This window comes from Lytechinus variegatus, chromosome 2, assembly GCF_018143015.1.
Source record: "Lytechinus variegatus isolate NC3 chromosome 2, Lvar_3.0, whole genome shotgun sequence".
Classification (NCBI taxonomy): Eukaryota; Metazoa; Echinodermata; class Echinoidea; order Temnopleuroida; family Toxopneustidae; genus Lytechinus; species Lytechinus variegatus.
Genome location: NC_054741.1, coordinates 73,524,511 through 73,546,844, shown reverse-complemented (window position 1 = coordinate 73,546,844; position 22,334 = coordinate 73,524,511). Strand labels below are relative to the sequence as shown.

The following is a 22,334-nucleotide window of genomic DNA, read 5'->3' as shown; positions in this document are numbered from 1 at the left end:
GAAGTTTCTTGCCGCAAAGATATCCTCGGAATGGATATCCTTTTAAAGGGTTACCTTTACTCTTTGTTAATTAAAATGTAAATGAAAATCTGTGGGGAATCGATTAATTTTAATCAAAAGAACCACACAAATTTTCGTATCTGAATAGTTTATGCTTCATGATTGTTAAATACTGAAAGCATATATATAAAAGATTGTAAATTTTCAAATGCTTCAGTCACGAGCGACGGTGGAAGTTGCAACAGAAGTTTCAACAGAATTCGAATTATCCCTTTCAGTCTTGGCTTTGTTTCGACTTTATTAATCTGGAAAGAAGATGAAGTGCGGTCTTTTTATCTTGTTTCTTATCGTGGTACTGGCCTGCAATGTGTACCAGACCAGTGGTAATGGCTTGTCACAGCCTACAGGTCGTGGAGCAGACGTAGATAGCGGTAAGTCAGGTTTCTTAACCATCTGGGGAGTTTCTAAAACAAGAAGCGATCCTACCTTACAAAGGCAGCTTTAATCAATAATTGGCTCGTTATAAATATTTAGGATTCCATTTGTCTTGAAAAAAAAACCACAACATTAGCTTAAAAATAATGTATAACTTTTTTTATCAAAATTTATCAATAATAATAATAAACAATAAGTTATGGATTGAATGCAGGAGAAATGCAGAGAGAGGTTCAAAGAACATGGAGAAGGTTTAAGTTCCGAGTTTTCTCAAAAATGAAATGGGCACTCGAAATATCAATACAACTCCAAGCAGTCCGCAAAATAAGGATGTCATCAAATGAACTCTTCTATCCTTTCTTTTTTATTCAACTTTACAATAATTGGATATCAGCAGAATATATAATAAATCACACTTTCAGATGAGCTTATTTTCTTCTTCTTCTTCTTCTTTAAAGACCAAATAAACTATTTTGGCTATTTAAAGCCAGGGTTACACCAAAACCGAATTCTCTCGAATTATTCTGCCCGAATATGGCCTGATTCGGATGGATTCGGGACCTATTCGTTTCTGATTCGGGAGCTCCCCATTTATCTGTGCACTATCAGATAGTGTTCAGATCAGTGGATCTCCTCCAATCAAATCGGGAGTATCGGATGGGAGTACCATCCGATTACCCTATAAAATACTCTCGAATGTGGTCACCAGTGGCATAACTATAACTACGGGGGAGGGGGTACGTGCCCCCCCTCCCAATCGGCTGGCCCCCCAAAAAAAGAGGAAGAGAAAAAAGAGGGAGAAAGGAAGAGAAACGTATTGGGAAAGAAGAAATTATTGTTCATTATCATGTTATATTATAATGATGTATGTTACATTACATGAACATTTTTTCATAACTTTGTGAAACATGATTTACTCAGGGCCTATGTCTTCATTATTCCTGGTGCTCACTTTGTGTGTTCAACGAGATATATAATCATGTTGTATATACTAAAACCTCCCGTTTTCAAGTCAATATACACCAAATATATTTCCTCGCACTTCGAGTTATCATTGTTTTATGTAATGACATATGCTTCTTTTCATGACTACTTAAAGTAATTGCCCCATTTAAAGGTATTAATATAAAAAATTCTGTCCGTGCTTAAGTTCGCATTAGTAAATTGGTGAGATAATCTGCTCTTCATGAATTCCTAAAATCAGTCATTGAAATGTTCTTTTTCCGATTTGCGCTCGCATCACTTGGCTAGTGAAATACGTATGGTCTTAGTGAATTCCTACAAACAAGCCTTATAATGCCCCTCTTCAGGTCTGAATTTCCAAAATTTTCAGCTCGCGCTCCCAATGTTTGATTAGTAAGATGTGTATGTTAATCATGATTACTTTGTGTTTAAATGTAATTCTAACAAAATCAGCAAGCTTTCGGCACTCGCATTAGATGACTATGGTAAGATATGGATTCCTAAAATATAGTCCTTAAAATGTCCCTTTGGGGTCAGTATATACAAGAATTTCAGCTCGCGCGACGCGATCGTATTGTTTGTTTAGCGAGACATGCAGGTATGTATCATGATTACAAAAATTTGCTTATAACGTCCCGAATTTGGTCTGAATATAAAAAAAAATTCGGCTCGCACTTCGCGCTCGCATTATTTGATCAGTGAGATACATATCCGTTTAATGGTACTGTCCTTAAAATAGAAAATTGGAGAATTCGTTTTTGGTATACCCTAGCTTAAAAACATCAGTTACATGTACACACGAATCAGATGCAAATCTATCCGAATATAATACCTAATCGGGTGAATTCGGGAATATTCCATAACATTCGTGGATGGATTCGGCTCGTTTTGAAATGGTTTAAACCAGCCGAATACCCTCCAAAACAATCTTCCAAATGCCGCCACGCCAAATTTTGTTCGGGCCACATTCGGGATGTGTTCAAATGGAATTCTGGGTGGCATTCGGGGTATTCTGGGCAGATTCAGACCTATTCGTATTTTTCGGGGAGTAATAGTCTGAAATCAAAAAGCTAGATAGACCCGAATATCACGAATATTGTCGAATTTGCCCAGAATACCTCCATGAAACCATACGAATCATATTACCTAAATACATGGCAAAGCACATGCGAATAAGCCAAACAGAGAAGAATATGGGCGAACGGCAGTCGAAAAAGTTCCAGTTCGGACCATTCTAGTGGCTTTTTTGACGAATTTTGTTGGCATACTCGCCGCATTAGGCATTTTCGTTCCAATTTGGATCGTCATTCGGCTGTAATCGGAGCGTTCGGGCAACATTCGGCTCGAATCTGGTGACCTTTGGCTTATATAGATTCTTGCCAGTATTCGGGTTTGGGCATTCTGCTTTTTTCGGGATGGTCAAACTTGATTCGGGTCTGTTCTTGGCGATTCTGCTACGATTCGGGAACTATTCCGGATCTATTCGTCTCCGATTAGGGGCCTCGCCGAATTAAAGAATAGGTTTCGAATTCACTGAATTCATCCGAATAATGCCATATTCGCACCGACTTTATTCGGGAGAATTCTGTTTCGGTGTAACCCTGGCTTTAAAGTAAAAATATTTAGAAAAAAAATAGTAAAACGGAAAAACAAAGCTTTTACCGTTTTTGCATATTTCATTCCTGAAACAAAATAACGAACGTTTTTCCGTTTTAAATCTCAAAAACATTAGTTTTCACTCATTATTTCGTTTTTGCTATTTCCTTTTCGAATTCAGAAAAACGAATTATCTAACAGTACCTTGATTGAGGAGAAGGCGGAAGAGCTAGAAATATTTTTTTTTTTTCTGTCACAGTAGCAATAACAAAATCTGATCTGTCATTAGATAGATAACCGGGATAGATATTGTGATTTTACCGTGATTATGATAGAAATAATAATAGTTCTTGTATAGCGCATAACACATTATGAACAACGTCTCTATTACAAGTATATTATTACCCCGGCTGTAGCTCAAGCAGCTTAATGATGCAATAAAACCTACACACACACACACATATATATATATATATGTATATATAGTAACAAAATATGCTGAAGATAAATGGTAATGCTTTCAAAGCCAATATAGTTTTTATTTCCTCGAATTTTCGACGGACCTCCGTATATATATATATATACACAACAAAAAAAGTAAGTCCCCCTTAAACAAACATCAATAATTTCCGAACCAATGCGAGTTTTTAATATATTTTTATATGAGCGTGTAGGTAATTTTATAAGCTACCCTCTGAGTAAATGTTGTGGACGTATTTTGCGTCATGCTTCAGTGAGCACCGTCAGAAGGCAAAAATGTCACTTTTCAAAAGTCACAAGCCAAATATCATGACTTTGATTCCATTTTATTGGAACTAATTCCACATTCTCATCATGAAAAATAGCCAGAAGGCTTGTAAAAGGTACTTTCTAAAAGACGATACAACTTTTTTGGCTAAATTTCACGGTTGAATAAACACAAGTCCATACTTGCTATAATTTGATTTTTTGCACATTTATATCAATAAGAATGAAAGAATATGATGACAGTTATTTTTGGGAAGAGTTTCTGCAACAGTATTCATCGTTTCACGGTTCAATGAACATTTATTAAAAACAAAAAATACGATTTTCAAATATCATAGGCAAGTATTGTTTCATTTTGGTAACTGAAAATTATCTTTTCTCAACTTTTTCGTTATGTTCACGACCATTTAACATGCTTCAATGATTCAAAGGCGTTTAATTAAACATTCACGCTTGAATGAACATGTGGAATGTGATAAGCTCTTTTTTACGTTATTGGAAAAAATGCAATTTGTAACTATGGATATCTGTCACAAACCTCCTTGCATAGTTCATTTGATTTGATTTTTATGAAAATCCCGATGTTTAATGCATCAGTGAGCACACAATATTCGAAAATTATGCAAATGAGAAGAAAGTTCATTGCCTTGGCCCCACTCTGTGCCGTGTTGAAAGGTTATTTTGGTGCGCGCACCTTTTGGGCAGTGTTACCCTGAAGCCATGTGCGAAGTTTCATGTAAAAACTGTTGGCAGAAGTAACAAAAACCGTCCATGAAACAAACCCTCATTTCATATTTGCTAAAATTTTGACTTCCTCTCTCATAGACTTGTGTACACTATGGGTGCATATGTTTAAGAGTAAGTAACCCCTTATTTAAATTGGTGGAACTTTTTTTCAAGGCTATCTTTAGCAATGTTATTTAACAGTAATGTTTATCAACCTATGGGCAGAATTTTGTGCAGAAATGAAATCGATATGCTTATTCATGCATGAGTGAGCACGCATCAAAGAGGGAAAATTGGTATTTTCAATGTCACAGACTCATTTTAAACGGTAATAAATTGAATATTGAGGGCAAATTCGGTTTCAAATGCTTTTTTTTTATCATCCATCATTTCTATCACCACACACTTTCCGAACTTTAAACATTTTCATGGTTGAGCGAGCACATTCGAAAACTTAGGAATGAATACTCTTTATGCGGCGTAAATGTATTCTTTTCGTAACAGTTTCTCATGACCAGTTTAATTTACGGGCAAATCAGTGGTGGATTAAGAATTTAAAAATGGGGGAGGGGCCTATAATCGGGGGAGCTACCAACATTTTCAAATTTTTAACATGATCTAACAAGTTGTAGAGGATACTACCATAAACCCCTATGACGATACGTCACAATACAGGGGCCGCGGATCGGTTTTCAAAGTGGGGGGGGGGGGGTGCGAGGGTGACTGAGCCAAAAGTGGGAGGGTGAGGGCTGGCCATGCAAAAAATTACAGTCGTATGGTCATTTTTGTACATGCTTTTTGAAAAAAGTGGGGGCTGAACCCCCCCCCCCCCCCGCTTCCGCGGCCCCTGCAATACAATGTGCTTTATACTCAACCATGAACATACGATATCAAAATTGTGTGTGGAGTGGCTATATTATGGATAGTAAAACAGTATAACACCATAAAATTCACCTAAAAAACAATTTTTGCCCAACTTTGTATTTGCACAATCTGAAAAACGACTCTTGTGACTTTCAAAAATGGTCATTTTTAATTCAATCTTTGATTACTCATGCATGACTCAACCGATCAATCTCATATTTTTTCAGGAGTTGCTTAATAAATGTAGAAAACTACCTACGAAAAATCATATCTCAAAACAATTCCGTTCAAAAGTTACAGCAATTTGATTTAGGGGGGACTTACTTTTTTGTTGTGTATATATATATATATGTATATATATATATATATATATATATAAATATGTATAATATATATATATATTATACTATATATATATATATATATGTATAATATATATATATATATATAAATATGTATAATAAATAAAGTTACTGATGAACCACACGTTATCTGTGTAACTTTGTTTATTTTATTTCATGCTCTGCCTCATCACAGACATCGAGCACTCTTATTTACAAGGATAGCATTCACCAGTATATATATATGGGTGGGTGTGTGTGTATGTACAACATATAAAAGAAACAAAATGAGGTATTTGGTATTGAATTGCCATGGTTATCCACGCTATTCATGAGTCCACTGTTGAAGAGTGGACTCATAAATAAAAACGATGGGCTTATGAATAAAATAGCGTGGATGACCATGGTAACAGGCCATTTGGCGCACTGTGACAAAAGCGCGCATCAGCATTGGACATTTTTTATACACGCACCCGATACGCGGTAAAATAAGCGTACTTTATACATGAAATCTGCCAAAACCATGGACTCAACCGTGGGTTTTCAAAACCACCTTTGAGAATTCGGGCCATAATATTTAGGATAAATTGAATAACAGGGAAGGGGTATATAGTGAAAGGGTTTACATGTAGGGCCTTCTATTTTTTTTATTTCTCCTCCTGTAGATATTGACGTAGAGGAAGCTCTTTTGCTAGGAAATCGTAAATTGAATTTTATTGCAATCTTTTAATTGGATATTTTTATTGAATCAACAAAAATGATAGATGATGAAGAAGAAAAGATGTGAAAGAATACAAATAAAATGAATGAAATGAAAAATAAAAAGGAAGAAAACAAGAAATGAATAATTAGAAGAAGAAGATGAAGAAGAAAAGAGAAAGGAGGAGGAAAATAGGAGGAAATTAATTTAACTTATGAAAATTGAGTGATGCTCTTTTTATTATTGTTATATTTTATCTTCATAGGGCCCATTCATCTTTGTTATTACATAAGATACATTTAATAGAATTGAAGGTTGTACCATATTTTGTGTTTCCATGAATGTCATAATTCTTTAATTTCAATGTTAATCTGGTGTACTTTTATTTCTATACCCATGTAGCTCTTGACGTAGAGGAAGCGCTTTTAATAGGAAATCGTAAGTTGAATTTTATTTCAATCTTTTTATTGGATATTTTGATTGGATGATTAAAAATTATAAAAGATGAAGAAGAAAAAGAAGGGGAAGAATAGCATAAAATAAATGAATGAAAAAAAATAAGACAAAGAAAAAGAAAACACGAAGACGAATAATTAGAAGGAAAACAAGTACAGGAGGAAAGACAAGCAAATTAATTGAACTTATGAAAATGAGTGATGTTCCTTACAATTGTGTTATTATATTTATTCATATATCAATCTCTGTTATTATATAAAACACAAAAAAAATTAAATTAAAGAATATATTATATGTTGTGTTTACAGCTATGTCACATTTCTTGTTCTTTTACTGTTGATCTGGTGTTTTTTTTTATGTCCATGTAGCTATTGACTTAGAGGAAGCACTTTTAATGGGAAATCGTATATGTTGAATTTATTTTTACCTTTTAATTGTTTTGATTGAATTAAGAAAAAGTGATAGAAGTTGTTGAAGAATGAAAATAAATTCAATGAAATTAACGGTAAGATAAAAAAGAAGAAAACAATAGATTAATCATCAGAATAAAAAGATGATGAACTAATAAGAAAAAAGAGAAGTAAAAAGAAGTTAAGGAGGAGGAAAGAGAAACAAATTAATTCAACTTATGAAAAGTGAGTAATGTTATTTATATTTGTGTTATTATATTCACTTTTTGTATGTATCTATTTATCTTTGTTATTATATAAAATACGTTTTATAAAAGTGAAGGATTTATTATATCTTGCATTTATGTCATAATTCTTGTAATTTCAATGATGACCTGATGTTCTTTTATTTTTATATGTAGCTGTTGACGTAGAGGAATCTCTTCTATTTGGAAATTGTAAGTTGAATTGCATTTTAATCGTTAATTTGATATTTTGATTGAATGAACAGAAATAAGTGGAAGAACAAAAATGAAATGAAAAATTGGATTAAAAAACCCAAGAGATTAATAATTTCATGTGAAAGAAAAAGATTAGAAAAAGTAAAAGAGCATGGGGAAAAGTTATGGAGGAGGAAAAAAAAATTAATTGAACTTATGAAAATTGAGTGATTCTCTTTCCAGCATTTGTGTTATTAAATCTATTTTTCTATTCATATATTTAGCTTCGTAATATATAAAATACGATCTGGTATTATTTTATTTCTATACACATTTAGCTGTTGACGTAGATGAATCTCTTCTCATTGGAAATCGTAAGTTTAATTTCAGTTTAATTTTAAATTTGATACGTTAATTAAATGAACAAAAATAAAAGAAGATGAAGACAAAATGGACGTGGAAGAATAAAAATGAATTGAAAAAAAAGAGATGAAAAAGAAGAAAACAAGCGCTTAATAATTAATAGAAAAATATGATGAAAAGGGAGAAAAAGTGAAGGAGGAGGAAAGAAAAGCAAATTAATTGAACCAATGAAAATTGAGTGATGCTCTTTCCATTTGTGTTATTATATTTATTTTTTCTAATATATTTAGCTTCGTAGTATATAAAATACGATCTGGTATTCTTTTATTTCTATACACATTTAGCTGTTGACGTAGACGAATCTCTTCTTATTGGAAATCGTAAGCTGAATTTCAGTTTAATCTTTTAATTTGATATGTTGATTGAATGAACGAAAAAAATAGAAGATGAAGACAAAAAGGATGTGGAAGAATAAAAATGAAATGGAAAATGAGATGAAAAAGAAAAAAAAACCCAAGAGATTAATAATTTCATGTGAAAGAAAAAGATGATGAAAAAGTAAGAGAGAATGGGGAAAAAGTTAAGGAGGAAAGAAAAGCAAATTAATTGAACTTATGAAAATTGAGTGATACTCTTTCCATTTGTGTTATTATATTTATTTTTTCTATTCATATATTTAGCTTCGTAGTATATAAAATACGATCTGGTATTCTTTTATTTCTATACACATTTAGCTGTTGACGTAGACGAATCTCTTCTTATTGGAAATCGTAAGCTGAATTTCAGTTTAATCTTTTAATTTGATATGTTGATTGAATGAACGAAAAAAATAGAAGATGAAGACAAAAAGGATGTGGAAGAATAAAAATGAAATGGAAAATGAGATGAAAAAGAAAAAGCAAGAGATTGATAATTTCATGTGAAAGAAAAAGATGATGAAAAAGTAAGAGAGAATGGGGAAAAAGTTATGGAGGAAAAAAAAACAACAAATTAATTGAACTTATGAAAATTGAGTGATACTCTTTCCATTTGTGTTATTATATTGATTTTTTTATTCATATATTTAGCTTCGTAGTATATAAAATACGATCTGGTACTCTTTTATTTCTATACACATTTAGCTGTTGACGTAGATGAATCTCTTCTTATTGGAAATCGTAAGTTCAATTTCAGTTTAATTTTAAATTTAATACGTTAATTAAATGAACAAAAATAAAAGAAGATGAAGACAAAATGGACGTGGAAGAATAAAAATGAATTGAAAAAAAAGAGATGAAAAAGAAGAAAACAAGCGCTTAATAATTAATAGAAAAATATGATGAAAAGGGAGAAAAAGTGAAGGAGGAGGAAAGAAAAGCAAATTAATTGAACCTATGAAAATTGAGTGATGCTCTTTCCATTTGTGTTATTATATTTATTTTTTTCTATTCATATATTTAGCTTCGTAGTATATAAAATACGATCTGGTATTCTTTTATTTCTATACACATTTAGCTGTTGACGTAGACGAATCGCTTCTTATTGGAAATCGTAAGCTGAATTTCAGTTTAATCTTTTAATTTGATATGTTGATTGAATGAACCAAAAAAAATAGAAGATGAAGACAAAAAGGATGTGGAAGAATAAAAATGAAATGGAAAATGAGATGAAAAAGAAAAAAAAACCAAGAGATTAATAATTTCATGTGAAAGAAAAAGATGATGAAAAAGTAAGAGAGAATGGGGAAAAAGTTATGGAGGAGGAAAAAAAACCAACAAATTATTTGAGCTTATGAAAATTGAGTGATACTCTTTCCATTTGTGTTATTATATTTATTTTTTATTCATATATTTAGCTTCGTAATATATAAAGTACGATCTGGTATTCTTTTATTTCTATACACATTTAGCTGTTGACGTAGATGAATCTCTTCTTATTGGAAATCGTAAGTTCAATTTCAGTTTAATTTTGAATTTGATACGTTAATTAAATGAACAAAAATAAAAGAAGATGAAGACAAAATGGACGTGGAAGAATAAAAATGAATTGAAAAAAAAGAGATGAAAAAGAAGAAAACAAGCGCTTAATAATTAATAGAAAAATATGATGAAAAGGGAGAAAAAGTGAAGGAGGAGGAAAGAAAAGCAAATTAATTGAACCTATGAAAATTGAGTGATGCTCTTTCCATTTGTGTTATTATATTTATTTTTTTCTATTCATATATTTAGCTTCGTAGTATATAAAATACGATCTGGTATTCTTTTATTTCTATACACATTTAGCTGTTGACGTAGACGAATCGCTTCTTATTGGAAATCGTAAGCTGAATTTCAGTTTAATCTTTTAATTTGATATGTTGATTGAATGAACCAAAAAAATAGAAGATGAAGACAAAAAGGATGTGGAAGAATAAAAATGAAATGGAAAATGAGATGAAAAAGAAAAAAAAACCAAGAGATTAATAATTTCATGTGAAAGAAAAAGATGATGAAAAAGTAAGAGAGAATGGGGAAAAAGTTATGGAGGAGGAAAAAAAACCAACAAATTATTTGAGCTTATGAAAATTGAGTGATACTCTTTCCATTTGTGTTATTATATTTATTTTTTATTCATATATTTAGCTTCGTAATATATAAAGTACGATCTGGTATTCTTTTATTTCTATACACATTTAGCTGTTGACGTAGATGAATCTCTTCTTATTGGAAATCGTAAGTTCAATTTCAGTTTAATTTTGAATTTGATACGTTAATTAAATGAACAAAAATAAAAGAAGATGAAGACAAAATGGACGTGGAAGAATAAAAATGAATTGAAAAAAAGAGATGAAAAAGAAGAAAACAAGCGCTTAATAATTAATAGAAAAATATGATGAAAAGGGAGAAAAAGTGAAGGAGGAGGAAAGAAAAGCCAATTAATTGAACCTATGAAAATTGAGTGATGCTCTTTCCATTTGTGTTATTATATTTATTTTTTCTATTTTTGAAACTTTCAAAAATTACCTCAAAACATTTCTGTTCAATTCTTTTTAATTTCTTTTATAATTTCCTAAAAAGCGCCTCGAGCACTCTACAGAGTGGATTTGGCGCGACTTAAGTCTTAATTATTATTATTATGTTATTATCATTATTATTATAAATATATTTAGCTTCGTAGTATATAAAATACGATCTGGTACTCTTTTATTTCTATACGCATTTAGCTGTTGACATAGACGAATCTGTTCTTATTGGAAATCGTAAGTTCAATTTCAGTTTAATTTTAAATTTGATACGTTAATTAAATGAACAGAAGTAAAAGAAGATGAAGACAAAATGGATGTGGAAGAATAAAAATGAATTGAAAAAAAAGAGATGAGAAAGAAGAAAACAAGCGCTTAATAATTAATAGAAAAATATGATGAAAAGGGGGAAAAAGTGAAGGAGAAAAGAAAAGCAAATTAATTGAACCTATGAAATATATGAAGTATATAAAATACGATCTGGTATTCTTTTATTTCTTTACACATTTCAGTTTAATCTTTTAATTTTATACGTTAATTAAATGAACAAAAATAAAAGAAGATGAAGACAAAAAGAATGTGGAAGAATAAAAATGAAATGAAAAATGAGATGAAAAAGAAAAAAACAAGAGATTAATAATAATCATGTGAAACAAAAAGATGATGAAAAAGTAAGAGAGAACGGGAAAAGGTTATGGAGGAGGAAAAAAGCAACAAATTAATTGAACTTATTAAAATTGAGTGATGCTCTTTCCATTTGTGTTATTATATTGATTTTTCTATTCATATATTTAGTTTCGTAATATATAAAATACGATCTGGTATTCTTTTATTTCTATACACATTTAGCTGTTGACGTAGAGGAATCTCTTCTTATTGGAAATCGTAAGTTCAATTTCAGTTTAATCTTTTAATTTGATATGTTAATTAAATGAACAAAAATAAAAGAAGATGAAGACAAAATGGATGTGGAAGAATAAAAATGAAATTTTAAAAAAGATGAAAAAGAAGAAAACGAGCGCTTAATATTTAATGGAAAAATATGATAAAAAAGTAGAAAACAAGGGAGAAAAAGTGAAGGAGGAGGAGAGAAAAGCAAATTAATTGAACGTATGAAAATTGAGTGATGCTCTTTCTAGTTGTGTTATTATATTTATTCATTCTTATTTGTATGTTTATCTTCGTAATATGTAAAATACATTTAATGAAATTGAAAGATATATCATATCTTGTGTTTACAGCTATGACATAATTCTTGTCATTTCAATATTGATCTGATGATCTTTTATTATGTGTGATGTTATTTATAATTTTGTTAGAAAAAGTTATGTGATGCAATGTAATGTAATGTTATGTAATTATCTTATCAATTAATTTAATAACAATGAATAAGTATGTTTTCAGTTGTGTCATTGTACATGAACTGTCATTTTTGATTTGGTATTCTTTGTTTTCTACTCTCAGCTTGTAGTTTTATACCCAGGAAGTTGAATTTCATTCAAATCTTTTAACTGAGAACTATGTAACTGTATACTGCCCTCTCACGTCGGGTACACAAGTACTGATGGGGAAAGTAGATCACTACTGGAAACCAATGCATCACCATCTCTTTTTTATATGTTGTTTTTATATCTAGAATGATCAGAGGGACCTTCTTGGTCGATTTGACGTCATAATGATGTGTAAACTCTCATTACCATTGTTACCACAAGATGCAGTCACACCCCAACAGCATAATTTAGATATTCTTCTACAATATCAGCAACATGGAGTAACACAATTAGTTTCTGTACCGTGTATCAGTTTTAAATGAGAGCATACGAGAATGGACATAATACAAAAGACTTCCTTATCCGTAGCTTATTAATTTCAGCTCTTCATTTGAAATATGAGATTCCTACACTGTAAAAACGTTTTCAAAATGTTAAGCAACACTGTTTAAGCAAGTCACTCTAACAACTATTGCTTAAACTTTTAAACTATAATATTCAAACTTTCTAAAACAAATTGTTTAAAATTTTAAACAATAGTTGTATGAGTGACAGGCTTAAACAACGTTGCCTAACATATTTAACTATGTTTTAAAGTGTAAGCTTGAATCCTGTTCTCTGTGTATAAAAAATAAAAATCACCATTGTATACCTTGTATAGAAAATGTCCTTTTGTTCATTTCAAAACAAGCCATTGATTTCGAAAGACTAATATTTTCCAATGTCCGATGATGATTGTCAATAATTACCCAAATATTATCGGACAGGTTAAAGTGTATTTTACCATGGTAATTGGAAGAATGTATGCATTGCCATTGGATCCAGTAAGCCCCAAAGACTGATGCTAGAAACGATCTTAGGATGTCTTAGCCATGTAGACTCAAAAGTACCCATGTCCCTTCAGGGTTGATAATGTATTGAAATCTGAGTTTGGTCATCATTACCATTTTAACAATATAATGAATAGTGATATTTACTCATTTTATTGAGGTTTATGTTTTGCTCAGTACTAGTGTATTCACGTTTCCATCTAAAGCTGATACATCTGATTTTGCATGATGAAGTATATATGTATATAAATAGGAAAAACAATATGTATTGTATGAATAACCACCGTATACCTCGAAAGAAATAATAACTTATTATAGTTGCAATGTGTTTCATAATGGGAAGTATTTTAATGTCAAAAGAGATGATATGCGACAAACCAAGATTTTTCTTTGATTTTGAAAATTAAATTTGTTGAGCAGGTCCATCACTCTACAAAGGTTGTTTGTTCCTTGTAATCGGTATTGTAGTATGTGCGTATGTGTTTGTGTGTTCTCTCTGGAAGACCTATGGGTGTGCGAGTGTGTGCGTGGGTATGTGTGCTTGGGTACTATTGGGCGTCTATCAAATAGTTGTCGGACTAAAATTTTGATGAAGCACTCCAAGGGGCCTGTTGCATAAAACATTTTACCTGAGAAAACTCTGGTAAAAACTGAAAACTAAGGTTAGTCCGACTTCTGCAATTGACATTAACACAAGGCAAAAACTGCGGTAAAAACAACCTGAGTTTTCTCAGGTAAAAAGTTTTATGCAACGGGCCCCAGGTTTGTCGGTGCGTCAGGTGTATTTGAGAATGTACGCCTGTGAGGCCGAGGGTGTGCCATAGAGTTGTTTAGGCACAGAGATACGATCTTACGTATACGTAAGCCGAAGGGAGCTAGAGAGGAAACTCTTTTCGCGCGTTCTTTTCTCCCATAGGTTTTGTACACAGCCAACATGGCTGCCGGCGGACAATTTGAAGGTTGTTTTGGAGGGTCAATGTTTAATTCATGAAATGACGTCAAATTACGCAAAATACACTTCTATGATTGGCTAAGACGCTAATGTTTTATTCATATCTTTTGAATTAAACACGTTTTTTCCTTCCCACAATTCCCTACGAGATCTGTGCGAAGTGTTGTTCTTTTAGACTCTGCGAATTTCCAGTTTCTACAACGAAATAGCTCGACTAATCATCTGTTTATAGAATTGATGTTCGAAATCGTGATTTCTGAGTGAACTTCATTGGAGCAGAAAATCTTGGAGGGAACATCAATATTAATTTAATGACATTCCATAAGAATAAAAGTAAGTTAAGTTCATTTTCGTGTTTTGATCTCACTTACAATGGTGAGGTGTTTGCCGGGGTTCGGGGTCCATCCCGTATTACTTTACTACGTAAACCTCGCTCCCATTTCTTTTGCCTGACTTCCAAATAAATCATCTGTCAGTGAGTTTCTCAAAAAATAGGCCTAACTTACCATTTGTCGTAGACCTTCATCGGAATGCTTCATGTAAGCAAAAAGTAAACCTGTATTTCAGTTTTATTGTCAATTATCAGGGGTAGATGTGGACTTGTTTCCGACCTCCTGTTTTGGTAACGACAAACTGTCGATTTTGGTCAGAGCGAAATCCGGCCTTGATAACGCCGGTGCTAGCCGGCTAGCGAGATTGTCGATGTAGTCATGGGGTATGAAAATAGCGGGGACGGACTAGGCCCAAACTTCAAGCTTGAAAGTTGAAGTTTAGGCCTAGTCCGTCCACGCTATTTCATCTTCATATGAATAAGTATAATTCTCAGCAGCTTCTTTTATTCAGAAGCTTTTTACTTCAGAGTAATCATGAATGAAATCCAATTGATTTAGTGTACACTGTTAGATTTGAATGAAATGACTCACTTAGACGTAAATCAAGTTTCTATTTGAACAGGATGCCCTGGGCCTGGCCTGGGGTGGTATTCTGAAAAGTTCTCAGTGTTTACTTCATTCAAATGTGATGTGATTCTTTAGTTATATACAGGACCAGCATAGACCAGGTCCTGATTCAGCTATACAGCTGGAGCAATATGTGGTTGGAATCATTTTACTTTAATAAACAGTCGGGTACCTGGTACCGGTATACGTATGCCTCCCTGTGAAACTTTATGATATAGAGAGAATGAATTTTTTTGACCTGATAATTTTGTTTGGAATATTCATACGCCAATGATATGGGCAGCTGGATTTTTTTTTTAAATATTGTTTACGAAGAGTATTTTATTTATCTCTAATACTCTCAAACTGTAAAAAAAAATGTTTATTGCAGATCCAATAGGACCAAGATCTTAGCAGTTCACACCCGGTCAGAGGGACAAAATTGAGAACCATGCAGATCAGCAAGTGTGAGTTACACTCTAATGAGGAACAGGACATCTGAATAAAAATTGGAAAATTGCAAGGTATGCTTCTTGTTTTAATAATAATACAGGCTGTATCTAAGCTCATCCCCCCTGCCCCCCCAAAAAAAAAGTCTAAATGAATAAATATTACATCTTTTGGGGAGGGGGGTATGGCGAATTGAGCTGAATCAAAATAAAGCTCCATTGATAGTTAATATTTGCTTGAATTCAGATTCACCTGTATTTCCATTTTCACCGACCATACCTTCTGTCTATGTACATAAAAAACCTTGATATTAACAGTTAGCATCTAATAAATATTTTAAATAATTTGCACTCTTTATTATCAAAACATACTGTAAATAGTTATATTGATAGATGAATTTATCTGGATGTAGGACAAAAGTGACAAAAGTATTAAATAGAGTTTAAATCTTCTTAATAAAACTGGACTAGATGAGTAAGAATAATTTACATCAGCAGCTCATTTTGTTCTTTTTCTATTTTTTTACAATGCAGGTTTCCCACTGCCCAAGCTGTTTAAGTACCGGTATCACAACAAGTACCAAGACGGAAGAAATATGAAGGCCAAGTTAATAAGTAGTTACTTCAAATTAATTTTGAATAGATATATCAACAAAGCATTGAATGTTCTTTAAACTGCATATCTGTAGAAAAGAGTGCAGTACAAGTTCAGGTTCATCAGCGGGCAATGACATTAAAGTATACAAAATTTCACACAAAATACAAGTAAGAAATTTTTTTTTTCCAATGGGCAAATGTATTACCTTTTATTAATATTTAATACTTCTACTAGTTCTTAGAAATTTTTGTGAAATTAAATATAATTTCCAGTTTAAAGGCCTATTGTATACAAGACAAAAATTTATATTTTGAAATAAAAATCATGCGTAGATAAATGTTAATAAAGGTGATCAGAGGATTAAGAAATAATTTTAGTATCATTCCTGGGCCTCATTTCATAAACAAGTTATTACTATTGTAATCTTGTCACTATGACAATTACCATGGTAACAGGGCTGAGCAAGAAATCAAGGTTTTTATGGAAGCTGCAATGGGCTTGGACAAAGTTACCATAATTGCAAGTCTTCATATAATGGCTGAATAATTATGTAGGAATATTAAATTGCATTTATTGTTATCTTACATTTTAAAAAGTTTTGACATGGATTACCTCTGCAAAAATATATAAATAGACTATATTTTTAAAAATAGATTGAATTCTAGCCACAGTGACAGTAGACAATATTAAATTTTGTGAATGATTCACTAATGTATTGACTGGGAAAGGCACTCTTTAGGGAGATTCTGGAATTATCCCCCCCCCCCTTTTTTTATGTGGAGTGCTCTCACATTAGTAGAATATTTCTTGTCAGCAAATTTGGAAGGAATTTACCTCCTTTTTTGAGTGACAAACTTTTGTGGAAAAATTAGAATATCACAGATTTTATGCTCTTTTTATGAAATCCTGGATGCATCCCTCATATTAACTATTAGGCTCATTGACATTTTTTGAATGAAATTTTAATAAACATTGTATATTTTGACTTAAGTGTAGAAAAATGCACTCAATCCTTTATTTTTTAAATCTAATTTAATGCTTGTAGACTCTATTATTGTTATGTTATTTTCAATGTTTTAGAAAATGGATTTCTTAATAAACATGTTAATTTTAATTAAATTATGTGATCTTGGTCATTTTCATTTATTAATCACCAATTTGTAATGATACATTGCTACCAAGAATTTGTATGCACAAATGGCACAAGATGTTGCACTCTGTAGTGAAATGTGATGATACTATTGTGACATCATGAGAGCAAACAGCAGTTAAACAAAATATTCTTCAAGAGAAATAAGGATAAGAGTGGGAAAGTAAGCAAAATGACAGAATTGTTTACCTTTATGCATATATTTATGTGTGTCAGTTTCTGAGAGAGAGAAGAGGCAGGAAATGGGGGGGGGGGCAGTAAGAGAAAGTTGTTTGGTTTGGAAGAACAATCATAAGACCTTACTGTCCATGATGGGTATACGGGGGAGGGGAATTATTTCTACAAAATGTGGAACCTGTATATAAAATGTATTTTTCTTTCCATATAAAAATTATACCAGATTCATTTCCAGTTGAAAATAAAAAATAAATATTCTATAGCCTATGATCGGTTTGCTCCCTTGCCTAGATAATTTTGAGAATCCCCCTAGAATATATTACCTAGGTCATAGTGACATAGAAGTCGCCATTTAAAATTAAGTGCTCCCGACTGCTATTCATAATAGGACCTATATTGGAGACTGTACAATAATTAATATGTAAAAGAATTTGATTTATTCTTATTTTTGTTCAAATAATGAAATAAAAGTTCATTTAGTTTTCTGCAATTAAAAATAAACAGAAAAGATAAAAATATGAATGAAGAGTTTAGTTGCAATAGGGGTTAGGTCCACTTTTTACCATTCCGAGAAAATCCATGTTTTTTATTCTCACTGCATTACTCTTATGAGACACTAATTTTTCATGATGTACTACCCTATCATGTGAACATAAATTTGGGTATAAAAGAAATGTACCTGTTTTCAATTTTTTTCGATATATTCTTTTTAAAAATATTGTGTACCTAACCCCTTTTGCAACTAAACTGAAATGAATCCAATCAATTTTGATAAAAAGGGTGATTTTCTTTGCCACTTTTATTCACGATTTCATGTGAATTTCAAATTTTCGTTGTTTTCATTAGAACGACTAAAAATATAGAGGTTTTGAGACAGAAAACAATAAAAATTTATGAACAATGGACCTAACCCCTTTTGACAAATGAGCTCTTCAGAATAGTTTGTTTGCAAAAGGGGTTAGGTCCACTCTCCCATATTGTGATATTTTTATGCAAAACTAAATTGCAATATTCTTATGCAAAACTAAATTTTCATGACACCCTACCATGAGAACATAAAATTGGCTATGAAAGAAATCTACCTGTCTTCATATTTTGTAAAATATTCATTTCCAAATTAAAAATTGTGTGGACCTAGCCCCTTTTGCAACAAAACCGAAATGGGCCTTAACCCCTTTTGAAAAAAAGTGATTTTTCTTGGCCATTTTAGATCACTTTTTAATGGGAATTTCAACTGTTCTTTGGTATCATCTATTAAAAATCTATACACTGAGACAAAAAAAAATCAAATTTGATGAAAAATGGACCTAACCCCTTTTGCAAGTGAGCTCTTCAAATAAGGGCTTCATAAACATAACGAGATGCCATCGTAATTACATTCAACCATTATTGTCAACCGAGGAACACTTCCACGATTTAAGGGGAAAAGTTATTATGGCAACATTTTCTTTGGGAACCTCTATAAATAGTGAATGTAATTAGAATGAAAATTATATGAAAAGAGGGCAAATCAAGCTCAATTAAATTCCCTCCCATAATTTTTTTTTAGTTATTGCCTTAGCAAAGATCCTGGCAACTTGCAGCTAAAATAAATCAAAGGTGCAGTAATAATCGTGACAGTCAAGAACAAATAGATCAATAAAAATAAGATTACTTGTGAATATGAGTAACATGATGTACAATAGACACCGACAATATTAAATCAGGTCGCGCATTATGCTAATTAGTGACAAAATGTTAATTTACATATTTTTACGCTATGCGCGAAGGACGTTTAATGACCACGCCTCCATTTCGCTGGTGTACCAAAACCGTGGCGGTGTCCATAGGCTTGTACATGTAAAATGGGAGCAGTGTGCACTTTTGACCCTCCAAAATTTTCTTCAATTCTGACCGGATGCAGAAGCGGAGTTTCCACCCCCTGGCCCGTATTCTGAAGTTGGGTTTAACTTAAACTCAGGTTTAAAGTTGTGGTTTAAGTATGGACAGCCAATTGTTGCATAATCACTAACAGTAGAGATATCATACTTTCAGCTCATTCGGCTCTCAAATCATTCATAATTGTGTAAGAAGTATAAGAAGTATAAACAGATGATTGTCTTCACCATCGATGAATCAGGAAAGAACACAGTAAACATAAGAAACATACAACATGATAAAGATTTTGATACTTTTGGCTTCCCATAATTAAACCACAACTTTAAACCTGAGTTTAAGTTAAACCCGACTTCAGAATACGGGCCCCTGTGTTTAGGTTTATATAACTCTGGGGTGTGCATAGGTGCGCGCGCGTGTGTGAAGTGCGTGAAGGGGATGGGAGTGTGTGCATGTGTTTGTGTTTTCTTTTTTTGTAAGTCATGCCTGTAAATATCATAGATACGCGAGCAGTTTTTAATAGCAGTAAACAAAAATCCTATGAAATAAGGATTAACTTAAAAGGAACAGGAAATATAACTCAGATTTCAAACCTGATCATCAATTGGAATGTTGACCGCTTCACAGTGGCGTAGCTACGGGGGGCACGTGCCCCCCCCCCCCGGGTGCCCCCTTTGAAAAAATTGGCAGAGCAAAAAAAAGAGAGAAAGAAGAAAAGAAAAAGGGAAAAGAAGAAGAAAGACAGAAGAAATAAAAAGAGGAAAATAAGAGAAGAAAGACGAGTGAATGAAATAATGTGAGGGGAAGACTTGCAAAAAAAACTTTCATGTTACTGTACAAAACTTTTTCGCGCCAGAATTGCCTGTTCGATGAGATTCATATCTTGCTCAATAGACTGATATGTGGAGCAAGTTTTGAAGTCAATACAGAAAACATATTTTAGCTCGAATATCGAGCTTTCATTATTTTTACAAATTTAAGTGCTCTGTAAAATGTCCGTTTAATGGTCTGTATATCAGCTTTTTAAGCTCACGCTGCGTGGTCAAATTGTTTGATTTGCCAAGTTTCTATTGTCTACGTGTATTCCATAATGTTCCATTAAAGAAATGTATTCACAATGCCAAGATTCTAGGTCTAAATCTAAAACATGCGCGATAGCCTGCATGCTCTTTATCTAAAGTGTACTTAAACTATCCAGTGTCACATCAGAATATCAATAATTGTCTGCTTACACTTCACGATCGCATTATTAATGATACCCAATTAACTATATTCCATTTATGATTTACAAAATATGTCCCGCTTTTAGGTCTAAAATTTCAATTTTCTTCCTCTCGCGCTTCGCGCTCGCATCAATTGTTTAGTTATACATACCTATCCCACGCAAAAAGTGCTTGGAATGACCATTTTTTTTGTAGGAATGTCAAAAACATTAGATCGCGCTTCGCGCTCGCATTATTGAAATATATATGATTTTCGTGGGTAACTGTAAGCAGTCCTTAACAGGTTCTTTTTCGATAATGCTAGAACAGTTAATAAAAAATTCTGCTCGCGCTTGGCTTTCGCAGTATCCATCTAGTTACATACGAATCTTGTTCAGGATCACACATAACATTGTCCAGGATATTAAATTTTCAGGAAAAAATAAATGAAAGTAAAAAAAAAAATCGCTCGCACTTCGCGCTCGCACTTTTTATAAGGCTTATGAGATTGTTTCATGCTTATGTTGTTTTATAAGAATAAGACAAAGAAGTGACTGATAGGGGAAAATAATAGGTGAAGATAATTTAGGGCCCCGTCCCCTATTGGCGAAAGTCGGATCCGCCCTTGTAACACATACATGCACACCGGAAAAAATGGTGCCCCCCTGAAAAAGCAAGGACCCCCAGTGCCCCTCCCCCAGGAAAAAAATCCTAGCTACGCCACTGCCGCTTTATTTTGGAAATAGATAAATGTGTAGAAAGATTGTAATGAGACCTCATTCGTCACCTGAATCACTGAAAGCAGCCCTAATTCTTCCACCAGCTGTACTTCAAAAAGTGAAATGAAAATTTCTTCGCCATTTTGGCAAAAGAAGCCAGTGAATTCCATACATAAAATCAGTTGTAGCTGGTGAATCGTAATGCATACACGTTTGCCAATCGGCTTTATCAAAGGACAAATCTTTAAATTCTGCGAATTGGATTGTCTCGAATAACTGCATTTTGCCTTCCTGTTGCAATTAAGCGTGTAACGCGAGACGTAAGCATTAATATAGAAGAAGTGTGGGTGTAATAGTTGTTTGTCTGGGTGTGATAGAGATTAGAGAAGGGTGTGGCGACAAATATTAATAAAAGAGGAAGTAAACCTGTATTATCAGAGGCATGTAAAGAGAAGTATGGTTGCATGAGGAGCAAAGATAAATAGTGGTAAGATGCTCTGTGCATTGATACCTTGGTCACATTTGCTCTACGGCGGCCGTACGACGAGTCGAAAAAGCCGTTTTATTAATTTTAATTCAAACCACCTATATGTAGTTGGTACAAAAATGTTAAAACGGCTGTTTTCGACTCGCCGTACGGCCGCCGTAGAGCAAATGTGACCACAGTATTAAAGAAAGTGATCGCGGTGACGAATCACAATTTTATGATACTATTGAAGTTTCAGTATCACATTTTATTTCGAGTAACGTTAATTAATAGTTTAATATAATCATCAAAGTATATATTATAAAAAAATAAATGGTACATGTACTTATAATACATAAGAAAGAGTACTTTCTTGAGCCATATAAACCTAAACTGAAAGCACATCTATCATGAAATGTAATTACAGCTCATTAGGATGTTTGGCAAGATCTGTGCTGTACCAGTGCCAATATAAAAACCTTTTTATG

At 32.6% G+C, this 22,334-nt stretch overlaps 1 protein-coding gene and 1 long non-coding RNA gene across 8 annotated transcripts; both read left to right on the top strand.

The window, feature by feature from the left end:
• Window positions 1-237: 237 nt before the first annotated feature.
• On the top strand, window positions 238-13,753 carry LOC121409632. Of its 7 annotated transcripts, XM_041601535.1 has the most exons (13): window positions 238-431; window positions 6,775-6,810; window positions 7,640-7,675; window positions 7,996-8,031; window positions 8,365-8,400; window positions 8,755-8,790; window positions 9,142-9,177; window positions 9,515-9,550; window positions 9,909-9,944; window positions 10,282-10,317; window positions 10,675-10,710; window positions 11,850-11,885; window positions 12,637-13,753. In XM_041601535.1, the coding sequence occupies exons 1-13, from the start codon at window positions 317-319 to the stop codon at window positions 12,639-12,641; spliced, it is 516 nt and encodes a 171-aa protein (XP_041457469.1). In that variant the 5' UTR covers window positions 238-316; the 3' UTR covers window positions 12,642-13,753. The 7 variants fall into 7 exon arrangements, with proteins under 7 accessions (XP_041457469.1, XP_041457472.1, XP_041457470.1 ...); XM_041601538.1 differs by lacking the exon at window positions 8,755-8,790; XM_041601536.1 differs by lacking the exon at window positions 9,515-9,550.
• Window positions 13,754-14,565: 812 nt separating this feature from the next.
• Window positions 14,566-17,146, top strand: LOC121409631. The gene is made up of 3 exons (XR_005969188.1): window positions 14,566-14,605; window positions 15,602-15,734; window positions 16,194-17,146. It is a non-coding gene; the product is annotated as an uncharacterized LOC121409631 (long non-coding RNA).
• The last annotated feature ends 5,188 nt before the right edge of the window (window positions 17,147-22,334 follow it).